We start from the raw sequence: 20,134 nt of genomic DNA, 5'->3' as shown, positions 1-20,134 counted from the left end.
TTTCTCTTTATGAAAGGTTTTTACAGAGGATACCAAAGTCCTGGAAATTACCCAGTCCTATGCTGTGTCACAAAGAGAGCCGAGCGAGGACACGGCGCCAAACAAGCGCAGGAGGATTGAGCTTGGCTGGGGGGTCATTCGAGACAACATGCAGAGATCCCAGAAGGATTCTGATGTCATACCTTGGTAATAACATCTTCACATGAAAAAAGTATCACTCCAGACATCTTTTTACATTTCATGTTCTCCTGAATATGTTGTGCATTTAAGTTGGGTGTCTGGACATGCTGTGATTATATATCTAAGCACTGAAATTAGAATGTCAGAGCATTTGGAACGTTGCTCTAAGCTGGCTGTGTCATGGTACAGTAACCATTAAGAGTTTGGCCATTTTGGTCTAGTTCACACAGTTTTCTGTAATACCTGTTCTGAAAACTGTTCCAAGGCCTGGCTTCTTACCTTGGACCTTGATTGAGTGATATTTTGTTTGCCATGAGGGACCTCAGAACTGTAAGAAACTGTTAGTGATAGTGAGGCTAGATGACTCTTTACAAGTGAAAATGGTAGAAATACTGGATCTTCAACTTTTGATAGTAAACAAATCACCTTAATACTGTAAAATGTAAATGAAAAATGGCAATTGAAGAAGGCTTTGTTTGTTTGTTAATTTATTTCTGAAAGTGCAAATTTCTCTATATTTGGTATTAATTGCTTCACTTTGTGTTTTCAAGGTTACAGATTACAAGTCAGCTAATATCCAAGTATCCCATGAGTATTCCTAGCAGTGAGCTGCCTGCCTTACTCAGTGTCCTTCACCAGTTACTGCCTCAGCAGCGCCGAGGAGAAAGGACCCCCTACGTGCTGAAGTGTCTCACAGAGGTGGCTTTGTGTCAAAACCAGAAAACTGATTTGAAAAGCACCCACAAGTTGGAGCTCCAGAGAACCTGGGCAAAGATCTGGACTCTGACCATTCGCAGTGTTAGCCTTCAGCAAATTGAGGTGGAGAGCTTTGGGCTGCTTGGAGCTATGATTCAAGGGAACCTTGTTGTAACAGATAAAGAGCTCTGGAAGATATTTTCAGGACCTGCATGCAAACCTTCAAGGTAAAATGGAATCTAGGATAGTGTCTTGTGTCTGATTCACATTCCTCTTTACTGTGTTACTCAATATTATTGTTGTTGTGACTGTATTTCTGTTTAAGAATTGCACACATTTGTGTTCTAAGCAGTTGAAATGATCATAAATATGTAAAAAGACTGAAAGCAGAGGCAGAAGAGGCAATCATCTTCACATTTGGAATATACTAAAATTTTAAATGGACAAAAAATTTAAAGATCTGACAGACAAATGTTGATTTTTTTGAAGTTAAGAAGCATGTTTTCTGCTCTATTTTTATTCTGAAATAAGTACTCTTAGTCTTTTAGATAGGTAGGAAATGTCTGTAATAGCCAAGAGAAATGAAAATGCAAAGATTTTAATGAAGGAGTTGACCAGTGTCCATGCTTTTTAACTTGCTTATGTACTTGATGCTTCCTGTGCATGCAGAAATACTCACTTTGCTTTAGAGTGCTGATCAACAAATACCACATGGTTTCTCACAGATCCCCTGTTCCATTTTTGTTGCAGTTCTGCTGTATGTTGTTTATCATTAGTGATGTCTGCCTATTCAGTGCCAGAAAATTTGGACATAGGAATGGAACACAACAGTTCTGAAAGGAATCTGGGTTCTGTGTTAAGGGAGGCAATAATGAAATGGCTTCTGTCCAGCTGCTTGGAGGAAGAAATAGAAGAATGTGCAGAGTTGCCTCCTGTGCTCCTCAGGTAAAGTTTTTGTGGCATAATTTTACATGTAAGCTCACCCTGTAACACAAAAAATTTTGCAGAGAAAAGCGTATTATATTAATGCAGAATTCTGTTATATTAAAGCTTAAGCAGAGTATGTAGGTAGAATGTCATTCTGGGGATATAATTTGGTTATCTGTCCATATCATGGCAGATATGTGATCTATGCAATAGAAATCTTCAGTGGAAACTTAAAATTCATTGAAGATACCCTGTTAATTTGGTCAGTGTTTGTGTGTGCTTCACAAATCCCAAGAGCTTGTCTGATTGCAAGAAAATGTGAAAACATTTTCTTTCTTACAGTGATTTTCCTCATCTTGTATTACAAAAAATTCTTGTGAGCCTTACAATGAAGAACTGCAGAGCCTCCATGGTCTTTTTCCAAAATGATGCTAAATGGTATGTTTTAAATTAATCATTACAGGTACTTAAGCTAGGAATGCTGCTGCATCTCTCATCAATGCTTTGGACTATATCCAGTTTCCTCTTAATAAGACTAAAATGTGTGTAACTTGTTCTGAGGCAATATAAGACTTACCTACTAGAAGTTAAAAATACTAGTTTCAGGGGCTTTGTGGATGTCTGCTTCAGCTGTCAAGTAGGCTGAGGTCAGGGACCCTGACACAAAGCACATGCTGCTCCATAACTTCAGGAGAAGGCATGATCTGTGTGCAGGCTTCATGTTTCCTTACAGTTCAGTTAGAGCTGGAATGGTATTGTCCATTCCACAGTGAAAGTCATGTCAGAAATGACTTGGTCAACCAGGTTCAGAAGCACAAAAAGATAAAATATTTTATTTTGCTTTGTATATTTCCTGTATTTATTAAATAATAGTATTTAATACTTTTAAGTTACATACTGGCTGCTAAAGTAAAAACTGTGTCTCTTCTTCAAGTGAGCAACATGTGCAAGTGAAAGAAGAAAATAATTTTTCTGATGTTGAAGAGCTGTACCTGCAGACTACATTTGATGAAATGGATATTTTCACTAACTTTGGAGTAAATGTTACAGATAAAAATGTGACTGGTTCAAGACTTGTCATCAACCAAAATCTTAGGGAAACACTGGAGAACTGTCTTTTAGCAATGTCAGAAAAGCTTTTAAGCAGTTGTGGTCCTAAGGTAAGTTAGAAATTGTTGTTACATCCTTACATTTGTGCTCCCAAACAATCTATTTCCAAGGCAAAGCGGATGGAGTCTGTATTTTGTGGTGATGAACTGCTGGTATTGATACTCTGTATTTGATTTAGTCCAAGGTTGTTGCTGCTGAGCACCTTGTCCGATGTGTCAGTCTCTTGGCTGGCGTTCTGGGCTGCTATTGCTACACTGGCATTTTTAAAGAGGAGGATGCCTGTAAGTCAGAGCTGTTCCAGAAAGCTAAGGTAAGCCCTAATGCATTTGGGACCTATTAAAAATTAAATAAAGCATTGAATATTAACTACTTCATAAAATTCTGTTTGTATTGGCACATTTTTAGAGCACAGGTGTCTCCTCAGAAAAAGGCAGCTTAGAGAGGTTTAAGGAAGTTTCTGCTGCTGAAAGAGAGGAATCACTGAAATTCTGTCAGTACACCAGCTCATGAGTTTTGCAGTGGAGATTATTCTAAATATTGATACATTTCTGAGTCACAACTTTCCAAAAAATGGAAGTCATGGACATGTAGACAAAGGACTAATTATAGGAGAGCAAGTCCTTTTATTTGTAGGTCTTTTATTCGGGAATTTACGATAATTTGGTGGTTCAAACCAGTATGAAGACCGCTATTGCTATTATTTTTATTATTAAAAGGTGGTTCCTGGCTTAAATACAGAAACCCAAAACTTACACTTAATGGAGAAGTGCTGTATTTTTCTTTTGTGATGATTTCAAGCATGTTTTTGTCGCTACTTGAGCAAAATGAGCACAACAAAAATCACAGAAAAAAAAATTGTGTTCATTGACGCACACTATGAATATCAAAGCTGTATGAATGAGAATGTGTGAATGAGAACCCTTTCCTTTTGTGATAATGTGTGTACTGTGTAGGTGCCAGTGTAAAAGGGCATTTCACTGGGGTTTTCTAACCATGTTGTATTTTTGCTAGTCTCTCATTCATTATGCTGGAGAAAGCATTTCCCTGTCTAAAAACAAACTAAATGAAGATACCCAGATCAACACCCTGAGGACCTTGATAATGCAGTGTACAAAATGTTTGTGCAATTGTACCAAGGTAAAGTTTATAAAGGACTTTAAATTTCTTTCTTTATTAATGAGATCAGGAAATTGAGTATATCATACCTTTAATTCCTGCAAATAATTAATTAGGCTATCTGTACCTCTTGCTTCCTTACAGAACAGTGCTAATAAGATGCTGTCTAATATATTCCTGCGTTTGTTAACATCAAAATTTATGAATGATCTGATAGATATTTGCCAGAATCTGGTAAGTACATTCTGTCTGTTACTGAATGCAGTGCTCTTCTGTGAGGGGATTGTTTTTACAGCACAGTAATCTGGAGGCAAATCAAACAAGGTTCATATTACTGAAAAAAATAAAATTGAAATACATGAGTTTTATAGAAAATTCTAAACAGAAACATTCCTGTTTAGCATTTGAACACATGCTTAGGGTAAAAAGAAGAGCAGATGAATAACATTTGATCAAGGTGAACATTCCAGCTCACATTAAAAAACAAATTTATGCTGTTTTTCATGTTTTTAATACTTTCTTGCAGTAGAGGTGTATACAAAAGAATTCTATACCACTAGATAGTTAATGTTAATGCACTTGTAAAGGGTTTTTTGTGTTTATCATGTATTAAATTTTACTGTAAATGACTCCTTTCCCACTGGGAAAAGTGGAAGTGTACACATCATTGCACAATACTTAAAATTTCTCTTTGGCACATGGTTCTGTAGTCAGGTCTAGGTAGGCAAATTCCTGCTTTTCAGATGAGGAAGAGCTGGGGGTTTTGCCATGTGTTAACTTGCCATCAGGTAGGGAAAGCAGTAATTAATTTGCCCTCAGAAAGTCACATGCCTCCTTTTCATTTCTTTCTAATTATGAAGTATGGTGAGAAGTTGGTGAGTCTTACAGAGAGAACTGTTTTTTTAAAAACTAACACTGTCCCTTGGCAGAATCTAGAATGCAGAGATGAGTATCTATCTGAGGAGGCTTCTATCCTAAAGAGAATAGTTCAGACAGTGTACAGAAAACAGATTTATCACAAAGGATGTAATTAATCAATTCTGAGTCACCCTTACTGTCTTCACCTGCTCTAGTTCACTGGAAAACTGCAGTGTCTCTCCTTGTGCTATGTCTGTGGTGTTTCTTCTGTCCCTAAAAAGCAACTGTAAAAGGCTGTGGTGTTTTTGTCAGATGACAGTTACTGGAAAGCCAAGTGTACTGGGAGAAGTGGATCTCAGGAATGATCCTGAGGAGAGTATTATGGAAGTAGATAACCTGGCATCTGATGGTTTGTTTGATGATCATTCAGTGACTGACATCAGTGATACAAATGAATCTGGTGACATGCAAACTGTAACGGGCAAGTATTTTCTACCTCCAAACTACTTCCAAAAGCTTGTTTTTACAGATGTCTCTTTGCTTGAAACTTACAAAGGTTCAAAATCATGCTGCATTATTAGTAGTTGAAGCAGGTAGTGGTTGAAGTCGGTACTTTCTAAGCGGTTATAATTTTCATCAATGCTTTAAAGATGTTAATGAAGTGTTCATGCTCATTTAGAAGGAGTAATTTATTTTTAATTTTATAAATCAAATAAGGCAAGAAGAGACACTAAGTTTTTCAGAGTCAGACAGAAGTTTTGGCATAGAAAAGACTAGAAAATGTGTCTATAAAATGCTTATCTCTCATTAGATTGTGCTTCTTTATCTTATAAATAGCCCTATTTAACTTTTTTCCTTCTCCTGATCAATAACTCTTGACACTATAGCTGGACCTTCAGAGGGACAGGAGCATAAATCTGTCTGTTTATTTCTGTTAGGAGCTACAAGTACTGATGTTACCTTTTGTTTTAAATTCTTTCTTAAAATGCCCTATCTGCTCAATAACAAATGAACACAAAGGTTGCTTGTACTCTATCTTTTTTGAGAATTTATATTAGTTTTGCAAAGACTTAAAAATGTTACCACCTCTTCTATTGCCTTTGGAGAAGGATTTCTTACATGAAAATCTTACTTCCAGGTGCTTTGAGCCCATTAGCTGAAAAGCAGTTGACAAAGCAGGATTTACTTCTCCTTGAAATTGTGAGGTTCTTATGTATTTGTGCGACCACGGTCCGAGTTCAGACCCTGAGCTTCCGCGCCTGCGATGTTCGGAGGAGGCTGTTGATGCTGACTGAGGGCAGTGTCTTTGACAGCACTAAGCCCCTGCATCTGCACATGGTGAGTCTCAGGGGCTTTTACAGCAGACCCACTTCTGTAATTGTGCTGTTACTAAATTTGCATAGTCTTCTCGATTGCACATTGTCTTTCTCCTGTCATCAGTCCCCTGGGAAGACTTAAAATGGCTCCATTTGGTGTTTTGAAGTGTGTGGAAGTCAGGAAAACAGCAGTTTAAATTTGTAAGCCAGAAAACGAAGAGTTGAGAAAAAGATATATCTTGCCTTTATAACTAGTTATTTGTTAAAGAAGTAGAAATAGTCTCTGCAGTAGAATAATATCTGTGGCTTAGTTTACAAAGGCACATTTTTTTTTTTACTGCCAGAACTAAAAGTTTGATGATCTGTATTGCTGTGTAACGGTGTTTGCATGAAAAGATGACCAGTCAAGCATGCAGTTGCTGATGATAGGTGTCTTCCTGCATGGTTTTGTGTAAGACTTAACAAAAAAGTTCCTAATTTTTCTTTTTGACTACTTATTCTTCCAAGTACTGTTCATCATTTTAGTTTTGTTTGGGCTTTTTATTCCATTCCAGTTTTTTATTCCACAGTACTTGATCCTGTTGAAGGAGCTCCCTACTGAAGAACACCTCTTGCCTGCAGTTGATGTTGAGATGCTTCTTAAGCCTCTTTCGTAAGAAGGAAACTGTTCAGCATGTTTTACATCTATTTCAGGGGATTTGGTGGCTTTTTCAACATATTTTTTCTTTCTTTGTTTACAGTCCTGTGTGTTCTTTGTATCGTCGAGATCAAGAAGTTTGTAAAGTAATCCTAAATAATTTGCTCCCTATAGCAGCAGGGTTGGCCCAGTTCAAAGAACCCGCTGAAGAGGCAGGGAATGCCAAAGGACAGTTTTTGAAAGTTGTTGAAGGCTTCTGGTATGTTACTTAATGCAGGAGTCTGTTGGACATAAAATTTTAGATTTTTAGTTTTTGTCTTTGCTATCAGTAAAAAGACTGTAGTGCTGTCTGTGTCTTGCTTGGTTTTTTTTTTTGGTCTTGTTTTTGTGTAGCATTTAACTTCTCAGATTTTCTGTGTCATGCTATATTTGTAGCAAAAAATTAATCCTTAAGATGGTACCAGAATAATAAACACTACGCTGCCTGCTGTATATAAACAAGGACTGATTCTATGCTGAGTTGTATCAGTAATTACGACAAGGGCTGAACTTCAGCAACCCAAAAAGAATACTGTCTGCAGTTACCAATAAAAATGTCAAATCCTCCCAGACATGCCCATTGAGCACAAAAGAGTCAACTGTGAGCAGCAGAAACTATCTTGCTGGACTGTTTCTCAAAATTGTGGACAACTTTTTCTGTTAATTGAGTATTCCTTGTTTTAGGCATTTATCTCAAGGAGGGAACTGCACGGCATCAGTAAGAGTGGCCCTTTTAAATTGCATGAAAACCCTGCTTGAGGTAATCGCAGATTTTCTGACATTCATTAGCATACCAAATATTTATTTAAGATGTACTTAAAAACAGTGTGTAAATATGTTTTGCATATTACAGTGTATCTTCTGTACATTTTGAATCACAATATTAATTTTCTTCAGGTGGATCCTCATTGCAAGTGGGCAATCCTTGATGTGAAAAATGAAGATCTCCCTGTGAGTGATGCTTTCCCACATTTCCTTGCAGACAGTCACCATAAAGTTCGAATTCTTGCTGCAAAGTCAATTAACAGGTGATAATATAGATATTTTTTCTGTTTGGAGGATTAATGCTTAATTTCACTTAACTGGATGTCACTTCTGCTACTGCATAGCTGCTCTTTTCAATACCTCTGGAACTGCAGTCTTGTCAGAATATAAAAGCCTATCAAATTTTGTTGAAGTGTTCCAACTTTGCATTTCAATTATTCTATAATGTGGGAGATCGATACAGAAAGAGAAGCTGCTCTATAAGAAAATAAAGAAAAATCTATATAAGGCAATTGAGACAAAAATAATTATATTTAGAAAATCAGAATCTTACTGGTATGCACAATATACAGCAATTTTGTGGTGTTATGCTTATAATTATTGTTCTTTTTTTTTAAAGTTTGTTTCAAGATGTGAAACAGAGAGATTCTTCTGGAATGTCAAGACCTCTTCCTCTGAAGCTTCAGCAAAAGGCTTTTGAGAATGCATACCTCAAAGTTCAGGAAGGAATGAGCAATCTGGTATACCAACATCTAGTCATTAGTTTTTGCCTAGTTTGGATGTTTTAAATAAAATTACCTTTAGCATCATCATGTTTAGTTTTCTGAAAATACTAATTCTTCTGGACTTCTCGTGATCTGAGCTCGTGAAACAAAGTGATAGTCAGTTCGTATCCAGTCACTCACAGTTTTGCTCACATTAGAAGTTTGTAAATTTGTAAACTGTGTGTTTTAGACTTCTTTATCATACTATTTGTTGTTGGCAGGTTCAGTGCTGTAACACTTAGGAATTGCAGAAAAATGTAGCCCCAATAATCTAGAAAACATATAAAAATGAGTAAGGACCAGTGTAAATTAAATAATATGCTTACACAGTATAAAACCAGATTTGAAATTTCAGAAAGATCATGTTTCCAGTGGTTTGAAGAGCACAAAACTGAGATTTGCTTCAAAATTTGAGCTATTCAGAAGAAGCTTGAAGTGAAGGAAAAGTTACACTTTGGTGCAGTGACTGGAAATACAACAGTGTGATGCAGTGCTGTAAAATTTCTTAATTTTTCTTCTAGTGTCTTTCAGTTTTCCCCCTTCCTTGCTACCATGTAAAGTTGTCTAGTTCATAATTTTCCCTCTTTTTCTGTCATGCTGTTACCTACCTGCATGTCATCTCTCTTCCCTTTGTCTGCTGTGGCCTTGCTGCTGAGGCCTCCTCTCTCTGTCACCTTTTTCATCCCTCTGTACTGTCACCTCCAGCTCTTTGTCATCATCTGATTTCTTTGTTGCTTTGGGTCCTTGTTCTGTCCCCTCAGCTTGGTGGTGTCTGTTAGCTTTTCTCCTTTCACTGCAGTTTCTTGTAAGTTTTATTTAAACTTATCACTTGTCAACACAATGCCTTAATAGGGGGAGAGCTGCATTTAAATAGCAAGGCAGTTCTTCCCTATGTGCCTCAAGGAGTTAAAAAAGGAGACTTGACTTGTTCAGCAGTATTTATGTCAGTGCCCTTAATTTTACATTATTTATGCTGATTTATTAACTAGGAGATTACTTTAACAGAATATTTGCTCATGGTCTTCATGATTTCTTATTGTAGGTCAGGGGTGATGCAAGTCCTGAAGGTCTTTTGGACAAACAGAGCAATGCAAAAGCAGTTTTGCTGATGCTTATAACCATGGTTCTGTGCTGCAGCCCAGTCTGTGAAAAGCAAGCTTTGTTTGCTATTTGCCAGTCTGTGAAAGAGAATGGATTAGAGCCTCACCTTGTGAAAAAGGCAAGTCTGATATCTCATTTGATATTTAGGTCATAAATTAAGGTTAGGGTAAAATTAGAAGACTACCAGATGTTTTGCTCAGTATTGAAATTTGTTAAATATTGTAAAGGTATAACTAATATGTTACTTACATTACTGAATTAATTTGTCTTTATATTTAATGACTTACATAGAAATAATAAAATCATGAAAGGCAATTGTAATGGCCAATCTTGTATGATTTGAAAGCACAGATCTGAAATACAAATAGATTTTTATATGCTGAATATTGCAGATCTCATTTTAAAAAATCATTCTACCCAGAGGAAGCAAGTTTTCTTATATGGAAAATATGTAAAATAAATGCAGTGTATTGGAAGATGGTATGTGTCTTGTGGAATTCTATTTTGAAGTTCACAAGAGTGTACTGAAATGATTGCTGCTTATACATCTGCCTTTCATACCAGGCATTTTTTAAGTGCACATGTTCCTTTCATCCTTTCTTTCTATTCACTTCTTGCTTCATGTTTTTGCACACAGTCTGTACCCTGCAAAATGAGTACTGGCCATCCTTTCTTTACTCATATGGGTTAGTCGTAGTTCCTGGATTGCGCTCCAGGATCTCCTGAGATATGGCAATACAAATAATAAAATGACTTATGCTAAAGAGGGGCTTAGTTACACAGATATTCATTTAAAGGCTGGAGGGTACACATGGAGGTGTAACATTGTCAGTTTGCCATAATACCATCTACTCTCTATGTTACCTTTGCATTCTTAATTCATGCATTTCAGGTTTTGAAAAAAGTGTCTGACATTTTTGGCTATAAAAGTATAGAAGACTTCATGACATCACATTTAGACTATTTGGTGATGGAGTGGCTGAAAATCAATGATACTGGATATAGCCTGTCTGCTTTTCCTTATGTTCTTCTGAACTATACTAGCCTTGAGGAGTTCTACAGGTGAGTTTGCTATATGATGACAGGATTATTTAGATTTTATGTACAATTATGATACAGGGTCTCAAGTTGCTGAATGTAGCAATGCATCAGGATTTTGTTGTAAGGTGATGTATTGAGAACATTTGAAGTGTATTCCAAGCATCGTGTGTATTATATTTATGCAGGTAAGGTTTTTCTTTTTTTTGTGTGTGTATGTGTAGCAGTAGCTAAACAATGATTGGAAGCTTAGTTATACAGTAGAGAAATGGTATTTTTTAAAAAGTAATTTAAGGACATTTTGGAAATGTATTTACTACATGTAGGTCTTGTTACAAAGTTTTGGTTCCACACCTGGTGATTAGAAGTCAGTTTGAAGACGTGAAATCACTTGCCAACAAGATTGAGAAGGACTGGAGAGAAGTTCTGGCAGACTGCTTTCCAAAGTTACTTGTCAATATCCTCCCATACTTTGTCTGCCAAAGCCATGAAAGGAGTGAAGTAGCAGAGCAAAGAGAAATGGCTTCTAAAGTCTATGACATGCTTATGGATGAAAACTGCTTAGGAAAACAGGTATCCATTTAAAATATGTAAGTTGAGTTTTATGGTGTTTAACAGACCAGAAAGAATAATGTATATATTATGTAAATAGTTCAAATTTATAGGTGCAAAAGTAATATTTTATTAAATACAAACTGGATGAATTTTTATCCCAAGGATTTCAAGGAGCTGTTCAATAGAAACTTTAAGGCAGAAAGTTGACTGAAGCATAATTTTTTTCATAATGCAATAATTTTTTTTCCATTCATTGTACAGCCCTGAGTTTCTCTGTTGTATATCTGTCACATTTTCCTCTTAAAATATTTTGTTAATGCTTTATGATGAGTCATCTTCTCCAGAGGCAGACTCTTTGTTCAGAACAAGTAGTAAAATGAAACTTTTTTTTTCTATATACTGTAGGAAAGCAGATTGTTCTACCTGTTGCAACCATAGAGAAGCTTAACCAGGCTTAATTTATGAATGAATTATATGTCATGGATGATGGAACAAGTAGGGAATCTAGACAAGTAAGCTTTCTCAGAAGCCAAAGAAATAATTCTGGCTGAAATACATTTTTCTAATTAAAATGCTATTTTTCTTCTTGTAGCAAATGGACAATTTATCTCATAGTAACTTGCCAGAGATTGTGGTTGAACTGTTGATGACTTTACATGAACCAGCTGGTACCACGGTTGAAGAAGGGTGTCATCTAACTAAATACATAAGGTGTGTACTTGCAGATTTTCTAAATGCTGAGTGTGTTTGTCTAACATTGTGCATTAAAATGTGCCCTTCAAGCATAAGAAGAGGTAACCCTGAAGCTGAGAGGGTTTATTGTTACTAGTAGTGATAAATCATACCTCCTCAGGTAGTTGCTCCCCAAGGTCAGGATGAGAAGCTCTGTAATGTGGAATTTTTCTTCACTCAAGGTCACCAGTTGTGGTGTTCACAGGGGTTCCAGGAGAATCTTGACTCCATGTTTCAGAAGGCTGATTTATTTTTTTATTATGTTAAAAGATAATGATCTACTAAAACTATGCTAAAAGAATAAAAGAAAGGATTTCATCAGAAGGCTAGCAAGGAAAGAAATGGAATGATAACAAAAGCTCGTGATTCTCAGAGTCCAAGCCAGCTGACTGTGATTGGCCATTAATTAGAAACAACCAACATGGACCAATCAAAGATGCACCTGTTGCATTCCACAGCAGATAATTATTGTTTTTCTTTTCCTCTGAGGCCTCTCAGCTGCTCAGGAGACAAATCCTGGCAAAGGGATTTTTCAGAAAATATCATAGCTTCCCCATAATACTCCAGGCAACGGAAGGAATGAACAGTGCGCCTGGGAGTGCTGTTGTGTGGTGATGAGCTGGACTGTTATGGCACTGCCAATTGACATAAGTTGAAACCTAGATGGACTGCCCTCTGTAAAATTGGTCAGATTCTAGTCTATAAATTAAAGTGATTTAATGGTTTTTAAAAACTTGAATTCACAGAGAGGGAAAGTGAACTGTTTCTTAGTGGTTCTGGCAGTGGCTGCGCTTGTCTTTGGTAAGGAGATCAGTTAGGCAATGCCAAATAAACAAATTCCTAATTAATAGAAATAGCCTAGTGCCAGAAATATCTTCATGTTTATTACCTTTTCTGTCTTTGTTTTTGTCCTAAAATATCCATATTTGCATAAATAGTTTTCCAGATTTTTATGTTCAGATACAAACTTTTTGGAAAAACGTTGCAATTTGTAAAGTTCTTGAAGAAGATACCTTTATTGTAAAAATAGTTAGTTGAAAGAGTCCAAAGCATTTCTTGGAAAATCTGCCAAAAGTTAAATAGCTGAGAATTTAAAAACTCTTCAAAGAATTTTTTTGCAGTGAGTTTATTAACAAACTGTGGTGTCTGCTTGTAAACAAAGCTCTTTTTAAGAAGGAAATGGTAAGAAAAAGAGTGGTGAAACTTAGGTTATGTGCCTTTATTACTACCATGATGCATTTCTTTTCTTCTTGAGGTCCCAGAAAATTTCACTCCCTTGTTTTTCCTCAACCAAATTGTTCCCACAATTACATAATGCAGACGATTTAGCCATGAATTGTAATTAGATTTTTGTGCTAAGTACCTTAGATGAGACAAATGTGTGGGTTTTTAACAATATCATCTCTCAAAAAAAAAAAAAAAGTAAAAGAATGTTTAGAAAGTACAGTTTTGAAAGCTACCATAGAGAAACAAGAAGCAGATACAAAATAAGATGCATGTCACTTTTCTGGATGCTTTTGATGCTTCTTATTGAAAGCAGGTGTTTTCTAGGAATTAATGTGTTTATTCATCAAGACTTACTATATTAAATACAAGTGGTTTGACTTTTGAGAAGAAAAATATAAATTTCTTTTTTATTCATTTAGAGAACTGGATCCTGCTCCTAATCCTCCTCATTTTCCATCTTATGTGATTAAAGCAACCTTGGACTATATTAGCAACTGTCATAAAAGCAAATTAAAAAGTATTATAGCAGTTCTTTCTAAAAGCCCTGTAAGTATGATGATGTATGATGTAAGAAAATTATGAATTTATTTCCTATAGAATGCAAAATTTCTGTTATGGCTACCCTTTAGTTAAATTAGACATTTTCATCATTTCTATGTGAATCAAAAAACCAGCCCTAGACCCTTTTCTATTCATTTGTTTGCCTCTTGAAGTGGAAGATGTCCTAAATTCAGGGACTGAGTTGTGTACTATATAATTATATTACTTCATTAATTATTTTATTATGTATGTAAAATGTCTTATATAACGATGTAAATTATGTAATTATATTCATTATATAATACATATAAAGTAGAGTAGATTATTTTAAAGGTTTTTATTTTAAAATCTCTGTGTAGCAGTCACAGTTTAGAACATGGCATATTTGTCACGTGTTTGAAGAATGTTCTAAAATCATTATACTTGTAACTAAATACAGCCTACAAATAAAATATAAAATTTACTTACTTTTACTGGCAGTGTGAAAATTTTACACTGAGGGATATTTTTTGACATTTGATTTTCATTTGTTTAAGTAAAATATGAAGACATAGGATATTCTACAGCCTTGCAATACATCATAAATATTTTACTGTCTTCTAAGTTTGTTCCTTAGAAATGTATCTGTTTAAAGTTATACTGTTTTATTCCATATATTGTCAACAACTTCCTTTGCCTACCTATAAATAATCTAAAAATAGGAAAAAAAATTTCTAAACCAAGTTTTATCTAAATCTTTTGAGTGTAAAAGTTAATATTGCCAGCCAGTGGAGTAAGTTTTTTTTAAATGTTACACTACCTGCCTAGTGTTTTATAAGTTCACAGTTTTAACAGTTGCAGCCTGCAGTGCTGTGTCCTGTGAAATTGTGCATCTTGCACACATGAACATTATGTTTGAAAAAATACAAGTTGAATTCTTACCTGATGCTTTCATGGTTTTTAATTGATGTTTCTCTGTTGATAGACATTGCCATCGTTGTTTGGCTTTCTGAAAAATGGGCATAGCATATCTCATGTGGGGGGAATAAAGAAAGGAAAATGAAGAGGTATATGGCTTATAGTCCTGTTTGGGGAATTGGTTTCCCTGTAGGTCTTTTGTTTGTTTAAAGCAATAAAAATACTGAAGCTATTTTGCCCATGTTAGGTTTTAAGTTTTTAAAGTTTTTTCTTGATATCTCTATTGACGTTATGAATAATTTTTTGTGCTGGTATTTTATTCACTTTCAGGATTCATTCCAGAAAATCCTTCTAGCTCTTTGTAAGCATGCTTCAGAAACAAAAAACATGTATAAGAGACACAGAGTTCTTATAATTTATCACCTGTTTGTTGGTCTGTTACTCAAAGAGATCAAAGACAGTTTAGGAGGAGCCTGGGCTTTTGTCCTCCGAGATGTAATTTACACCCTGATTCACCACATCAACAGCAGGTAAACAAAGTCATTATCTCTAGTTCTTCCTGTCTGTGCTCCCTTGCTCCTGTAACCTTACATTCTGATATTGCTAGCAGATGGTAATTAACCTGTAAAATTAATTATAAATTGCTAAAATTAAAAACAAAATTGCTATTCTTTTATAATTTCAGAATTTAAACATAGAACTCTTACTAAAATATAGAATGTTTTGTGCTAGCCTTGTATTTAGATGTTTGCTATATTGAAGGTTTTGTATCTGTAGTAGGTTATCAAATTGCAAAAATAAGCAGTGTTAGGAGATTTTGATGATGGGGTGTTTAGGAATTTAAATCATATGGGAGAAAAATTAAAAATGTGGGGTTAAGTGCAAAGTAAGCCCATGTCAAATAAAGTGTGCTTATTGATTTAATGAGTGTTGACATTTACATTCTCATCCCTAAGTTCCTATAGCAAAGTGAGAATTGTACATGTTCTCTTAGCTTGCCTTCAGACTGAGAAAACTGGTCCTTCACCAGGTTAAAATTTAAGTGGGATTCTTATCTTTTGCATAAGAAGATTATGGATACTTTCTTACTTGAGCTTCATCTTGGGGTTTCCCAGACAGTTATCGGCCCACATGTCTCTGAGTTTATGTATAAATTGATTCCTTGGCTGGTTTGAAGCATTTCATACCCTGAGATGTTGAAGAGATGTATGGATTGGAAATGCCATTATTATGGCATTACGGGGGCTGCTGATGCACTGGAGAGCAGCACTTCCTTTCAGAGAGACCTCAGAATTCAGCTCACTAAAACCCTGAGAACCTGATCTGAATTTGAAGCTGACACTGCATGTTTTCCATTTTTTTCTGCTTCTGTCATGATTGTCCTGACAAGCAGTAATCTAAAACCCTTCTAGGGATTTTTTTTCTTTATGGTATTTATCTTTTAAAAAGATTTTATTCCATTTTCTGAAGTGATCGGTCAAATTCACTTTGTTTCTTTGTGTTTCCTGAGCTAAGTCTTTAAAGCTGATTCATTGAGTTGATAAATTTAAAGTTTAGAATGAATTCATCCTGACTGTATTATTTTTCCCTTATTATTCCAAGGTGCATGAAATGTTGATGCTCAAGACAGTGCCAGTTTGTATTTCTTTAATTCCCTTTGTTTCCTGTGGCAGACCCGTGGTGATCAGGGACGTTTCCCTGCGCAGCTTCTCGCTGTGCTGTGACCTGCTGCATCACGTTTGCCACACAGCAGTTACGTGCTGCAGCGATGCTCTGGATTCCCACCTGCGTGTCATTGTGGGAACCCTGACACCTTTTGCCATGGACCAGTCTCAGATTCAGGAACAGGTAGTTTTGTGGTGCTGCTTATGCCTTACCTGTTAGTTTTCCAGTTCATGTTCACTGTTCTTAAGGCTCTATCTGTACTTGTGTTCAATTTTAATTCCTTTTTCCTATGCTTTGGAGATTTATATAAAAACTATTTTTTGGATGTAATACTATGCCTTTAGTTTTTTGAAATGCAATTTCACTTTTGGTACTTGTGTTTTGCCAAATAGCACATCAAGTAGCTAAGCAACTACTTTAAAAACTCTGTGGATGATTTAATGGGAAATATGATGAAGACCTTTGGTACAAGGTGTCTAAAGGACAAAAAGGAAATGTGTGCAGAGAACACATCTCAGTAGTTCAGCTATTTATTTAATAAATTATCATTTTTAAAAAATGTAGCACGTAGGTCTTAGAAGGGAAACAAAGCAGTTTCTGTTGTGTGACAAGCATTGTTTCCCCTCTAGTGTTGCTTTTTATGTTCATTCTGCTGGGGGTGGAAATATAAGAGGATTCAGAGATTTACAATTAGTAGCTGTAGGTCAGAAGAGTGTGTGTGCCTGTTGCACTTCAGTCCTCATGTTGCCTTCTGGCTTAATCTGATTCCACTGTGCCAACCAGCTGAAAATAACCTGGCAGTCTTGTTTCACAGCTTCCTGATTGTGATCAGATTTACAGTGTGTCTGTGTAAACAGTTGCACATGCACATCTGTAAAGGCCACGTGTCAGGGTATCCGTGGGCAGGAACAAAGTGGGGAGGACAGAAATTTCTCTGAATTGGAGCTGATGTCAAATGTGAAACCCTCTCATGTCCTACTCCTGCAGGGATGCCCACCCTCTAATGATCACTTTTCAGTTCCTTCTTTTTTATTTTTTCTTCTAGCATTGAATTGAGGGTAGTTGATAATTTTCAGGTAAATAGAAGTCTTCAAATAAAACCCCCATAATTTAGATTTAAAACTTCTCAAAGGTGCTTGGATTTAATGTCCAGTTGCATTGATTTTTAAGTAAAGCATAAAGACAATGTTTTTCCAAAGAAGGTATGGTACCCCATTGGCATTTATTCAAGTTGTAGATAGGTTATTATACAAATTCTGCCAGAGTTCAGTGATTTGGGTGGAAAGGTATGATATATAGGTGTTTGTCTAAATTCCAAATAACCAGCACTTTAGTGAGAACAGGCAAGTCCGAATAACTCCTGAAATGCTTGGGTGCAGTGTGTTGTTAAATCTTTGTGCATATCATAGAGATCATATTGGCCAGCATTTGAAATCGGCTTCCTCAAAACACAGAGCAAACTGCAGGCTAGAATAGTAAAAGCTTTGATTTCTGTTTGGAAGGAGGAAGAGCAAAAATGCTCCACCATTTTAGAATGTATCTGTGATTTCCCCAAGCCTCTAACAATCTTACAACTTTTAACAATGTAAATAAATTATCTTACTAGTTTAATGTAACTTAGAGAAATACAAACTTTATAACCTGAATAAGAAATACAGCTCAAAAATGTTCCTCTGTCTTTTTTGGTTTTCATTTACTTTTTATGTTCAGGTCCTAGGCTTGTTGAAATACCTGGTGATAGAAAATAAGGATAATGAATGTCTGTACCATGCAATCAAGTGCTTAGATCCTTTTCCTGAATACCCTGCTTTTAAAGATTTGCGGGCAACTCAACAGAAAATAAAATACAGTAAAGGACCATATTCTCTTTTGGAGGTAATTACATTTTAAAATACATCTCACATAATGTTTTCTGTAATGCAGACTTTCCCCAGAAGAAAAATTTTCTTACTATAGTTTAAGTTTAAATGAGACACATGGATTCTTTTATTGCTGGTTTCAGCCACGGAGATACTTGTAGGTCTCCATTTTTACTTCGCATCCTTATTGTGAACTTGCTTGGAGCCACTTCTTTACCTGAAGCCTTTACTTGTATGCTGTATGTGCTTAATGCTGTGTTGTTTTGCAGGAAATTAATCACTTTCTCTCAGTTGGGGTGTGTGATTCACTGCCCTTGACACGGCTTGAAGGACTGTATGATCTACGCAAAAAGTTGGAACAGTATAAAGATCAGATGAAGGATCTCCTGAAAATTTTCCAGGGTACTGATGTCTGATTATGTGTTTTATTTCTTTCCCACCTGGTTTTAGGTGTTTAGTGATGTACCCTATTCTAATTTCACTTGGAAATATTTTTTGTATAATTAACAATGTAATCATATTATAATTTGACACACAGAGTAGATTGACATTTATGATTCACGCAACATCAAAAATATCTTTAGCAAAGTGAATCGTAAATGAATAGATGAGATGTTACATGGTAGAGAGGATAAAATCCCCTTCAGGCATTTGGCATGGGTCATGTATGGTTGTGAGTGACCAGGACAATATAGAAGTACATTGATTTGTGGTTGCTTCATGCATTTTCTTGTATATGAATCTCCCTACTCTTTTAAATGAAACAAAGCTTCAATTTATTAAAGGCATGTTAGAAAGTAAAACTCTCAGAACAAATAGTAGGATTTAGTTTAGTTGAATTTAGACATGTGCCAAGATTGTGTTTCAGCCCGCAGTCCAGACCCAGTTCCTTCCTAGTTTGGTTTTCAGATAATTGTGCCAGACCATTTCACTTTTCTCCTCTACAAAGTCTTCATCAGCTTGGGTGCATGACAGGAAGATAAAACAAGATGATGTGATTATTTGTAAATAATTACAAACTAAAATTTGGATAAGAATTGTAATGTTGTGAGGCCATGGTGCAAGTGCATTTTGGCCCCCACATCCCCAGATTTACAATTTTACAAATAACTCTCTTTGAACAGAGTTAGTGAAAGGGCAACAAGCTTGTGTGGAACAACTTCCATCAGAGGAGAGCCTTGTGAGATTGGAAAAGAGATTGAGTAGGAATAGATAGAGCTGTATGAACTGGTGAATGGAATGATGAAGCATAGTAGGGAGTGCTTACCACTTTTATCACAGTACAAAAACAGATTAAATAATCTGGGAGCAGTTATACAAGAGCAACCATGTAATTTCTTCAAAATACATTCACCGTGGCACATACTTACTATGAAGAATAACTATATAACTGACCTTAAAAGGAGTTGGACATGTTTTATAGAGATTATTAGGTGTGAAAATGTGCTCAGGCAAACCCTGAGAAGTATATTCTCTTGCTTTGCTGGAGATGGGCTGGCAAGCTTAATGGGGCTTTTGCCTTATAATAAAATTCTGTTAAGCACTTACAAGTCTATTATTCTGTGTATTCATTTCTCTAAAAATATCAAGTAAGCATAAAGTCTGATTTCAGGTTTGTACTCCAATCAGTACTTTTTTTAAAAGTACTGCTTTCTTGGGTTTTTTTTTTCTTCCTTACACTGACAAATCATCGTATGTTTTCCTAGACCATTTTGTTTGGAATGTTTATTTTAAAAAAAGACCTCCAGCAGGGAGCAAATATGTAAGGAAATACTCATCTTGAGAGTTTATAATTTGGCAGAGTTAGCTTGTAAACTGAAAGCTAATCAAATTCTTAAAAATTCCTGACAGAAAGCTTCATTTTGAGGTATTCCTTGGGCTCAGATTTAGAACAGAATGATGACATTAACTTAAGGGCTGTCAGTGGAGCCACATAGTATGCCTTCACTATTTCAAATAACATTCTTACACCAACTTAAGCTAATATTTCATGTATTAAATTCTCATTTTTTGCATCAAAACGCTGAAAATAATAATATAGGTGCATTCTAGTTTGGAGATTCACATGCACAGACATTTTTCCAAGCCATGATGAATAAGAAAAATCAATAA

The 20,134-nt window shown here is 35.7% G+C and overlaps 1 protein-coding gene across 2 annotated transcripts in view; it reads left to right on the top strand.

The window, feature by feature from the left end:
• ATM (ATM serine/threonine kinase) overlaps positions 1-20,134 on the top strand; it is a 57,572-nt gene that overhangs the window by 6,646 nt on the left and 30,792 nt on the right. For both annotated transcript variants that reach the window (XM_064718047.1, XM_064718038.1), the window contains exons 9-32: positions 17-186; positions 732-1,103; positions 1,627-1,821; positions 2,146-2,241; positions 2,738-2,963; positions 3,092-3,223; positions 3,925-4,050; positions 4,174-4,263; positions 5,200-5,368; positions 6,026-6,225; positions 6,773-6,855; positions 6,944-7,099; positions 7,564-7,639; positions 7,777-7,907; positions 8,264-8,384; positions 9,451-9,627; positions 10,402-10,571; positions 10,874-11,120; positions 11,695-11,813; positions 13,481-13,607; positions 14,829-15,028; positions 16,172-16,346; positions 17,874-18,038; positions 18,292-18,424. In XM_064718047.1, the coding sequence (XP_064574117.1) occupies positions 17-186; positions 732-1,103; positions 1,627-1,821; positions 2,146-2,241; positions 2,738-2,963; positions 3,092-3,223; positions 3,925-4,050; positions 4,174-4,263; positions 5,200-5,368; positions 6,026-6,225; positions 6,773-6,855; positions 6,944-7,099; positions 7,564-7,639; positions 7,777-7,907; positions 8,264-8,384; positions 9,451-9,627; positions 10,402-10,571; positions 10,874-11,120; positions 11,695-11,813; positions 13,481-13,607; positions 14,829-15,028; positions 16,172-16,346; positions 17,874-18,038; positions 18,292-18,424 (3,856 nt within the window). The remainder of the gene's footprint in view (positions 1-16; positions 187-731; positions 1,104-1,626; positions 1,822-2,145; positions 2,242-2,737; positions 2,964-3,091; positions 3,224-3,924; positions 4,051-4,173; positions 4,264-5,199; positions 5,369-6,025; positions 6,226-6,772; positions 6,856-6,943; positions 7,100-7,563; positions 7,640-7,776; positions 7,908-8,263; positions 8,385-9,450; positions 9,628-10,401; positions 10,572-10,873; positions 11,121-11,694; positions 11,814-13,480; positions 13,608-14,828; positions 15,029-16,171; positions 16,347-17,873; positions 18,039-18,291; positions 18,425-20,134) is intronic.

The sequence above is a fragment of the Zonotrichia leucophrys genome, chromosome 1 (assembly GCF_028769735.1).
Source record: "Zonotrichia leucophrys gambelii isolate GWCS_2022_RI chromosome 1, RI_Zleu_2.0, whole genome shotgun sequence".
Taxonomy (NCBI): domain Eukaryota; kingdom Metazoa; phylum Chordata; class Aves; order Passeriformes; family Passerellidae; genus Zonotrichia; species Zonotrichia leucophrys.
This window is presented reverse-complemented; position numbering and strand designations above follow the sequence as displayed.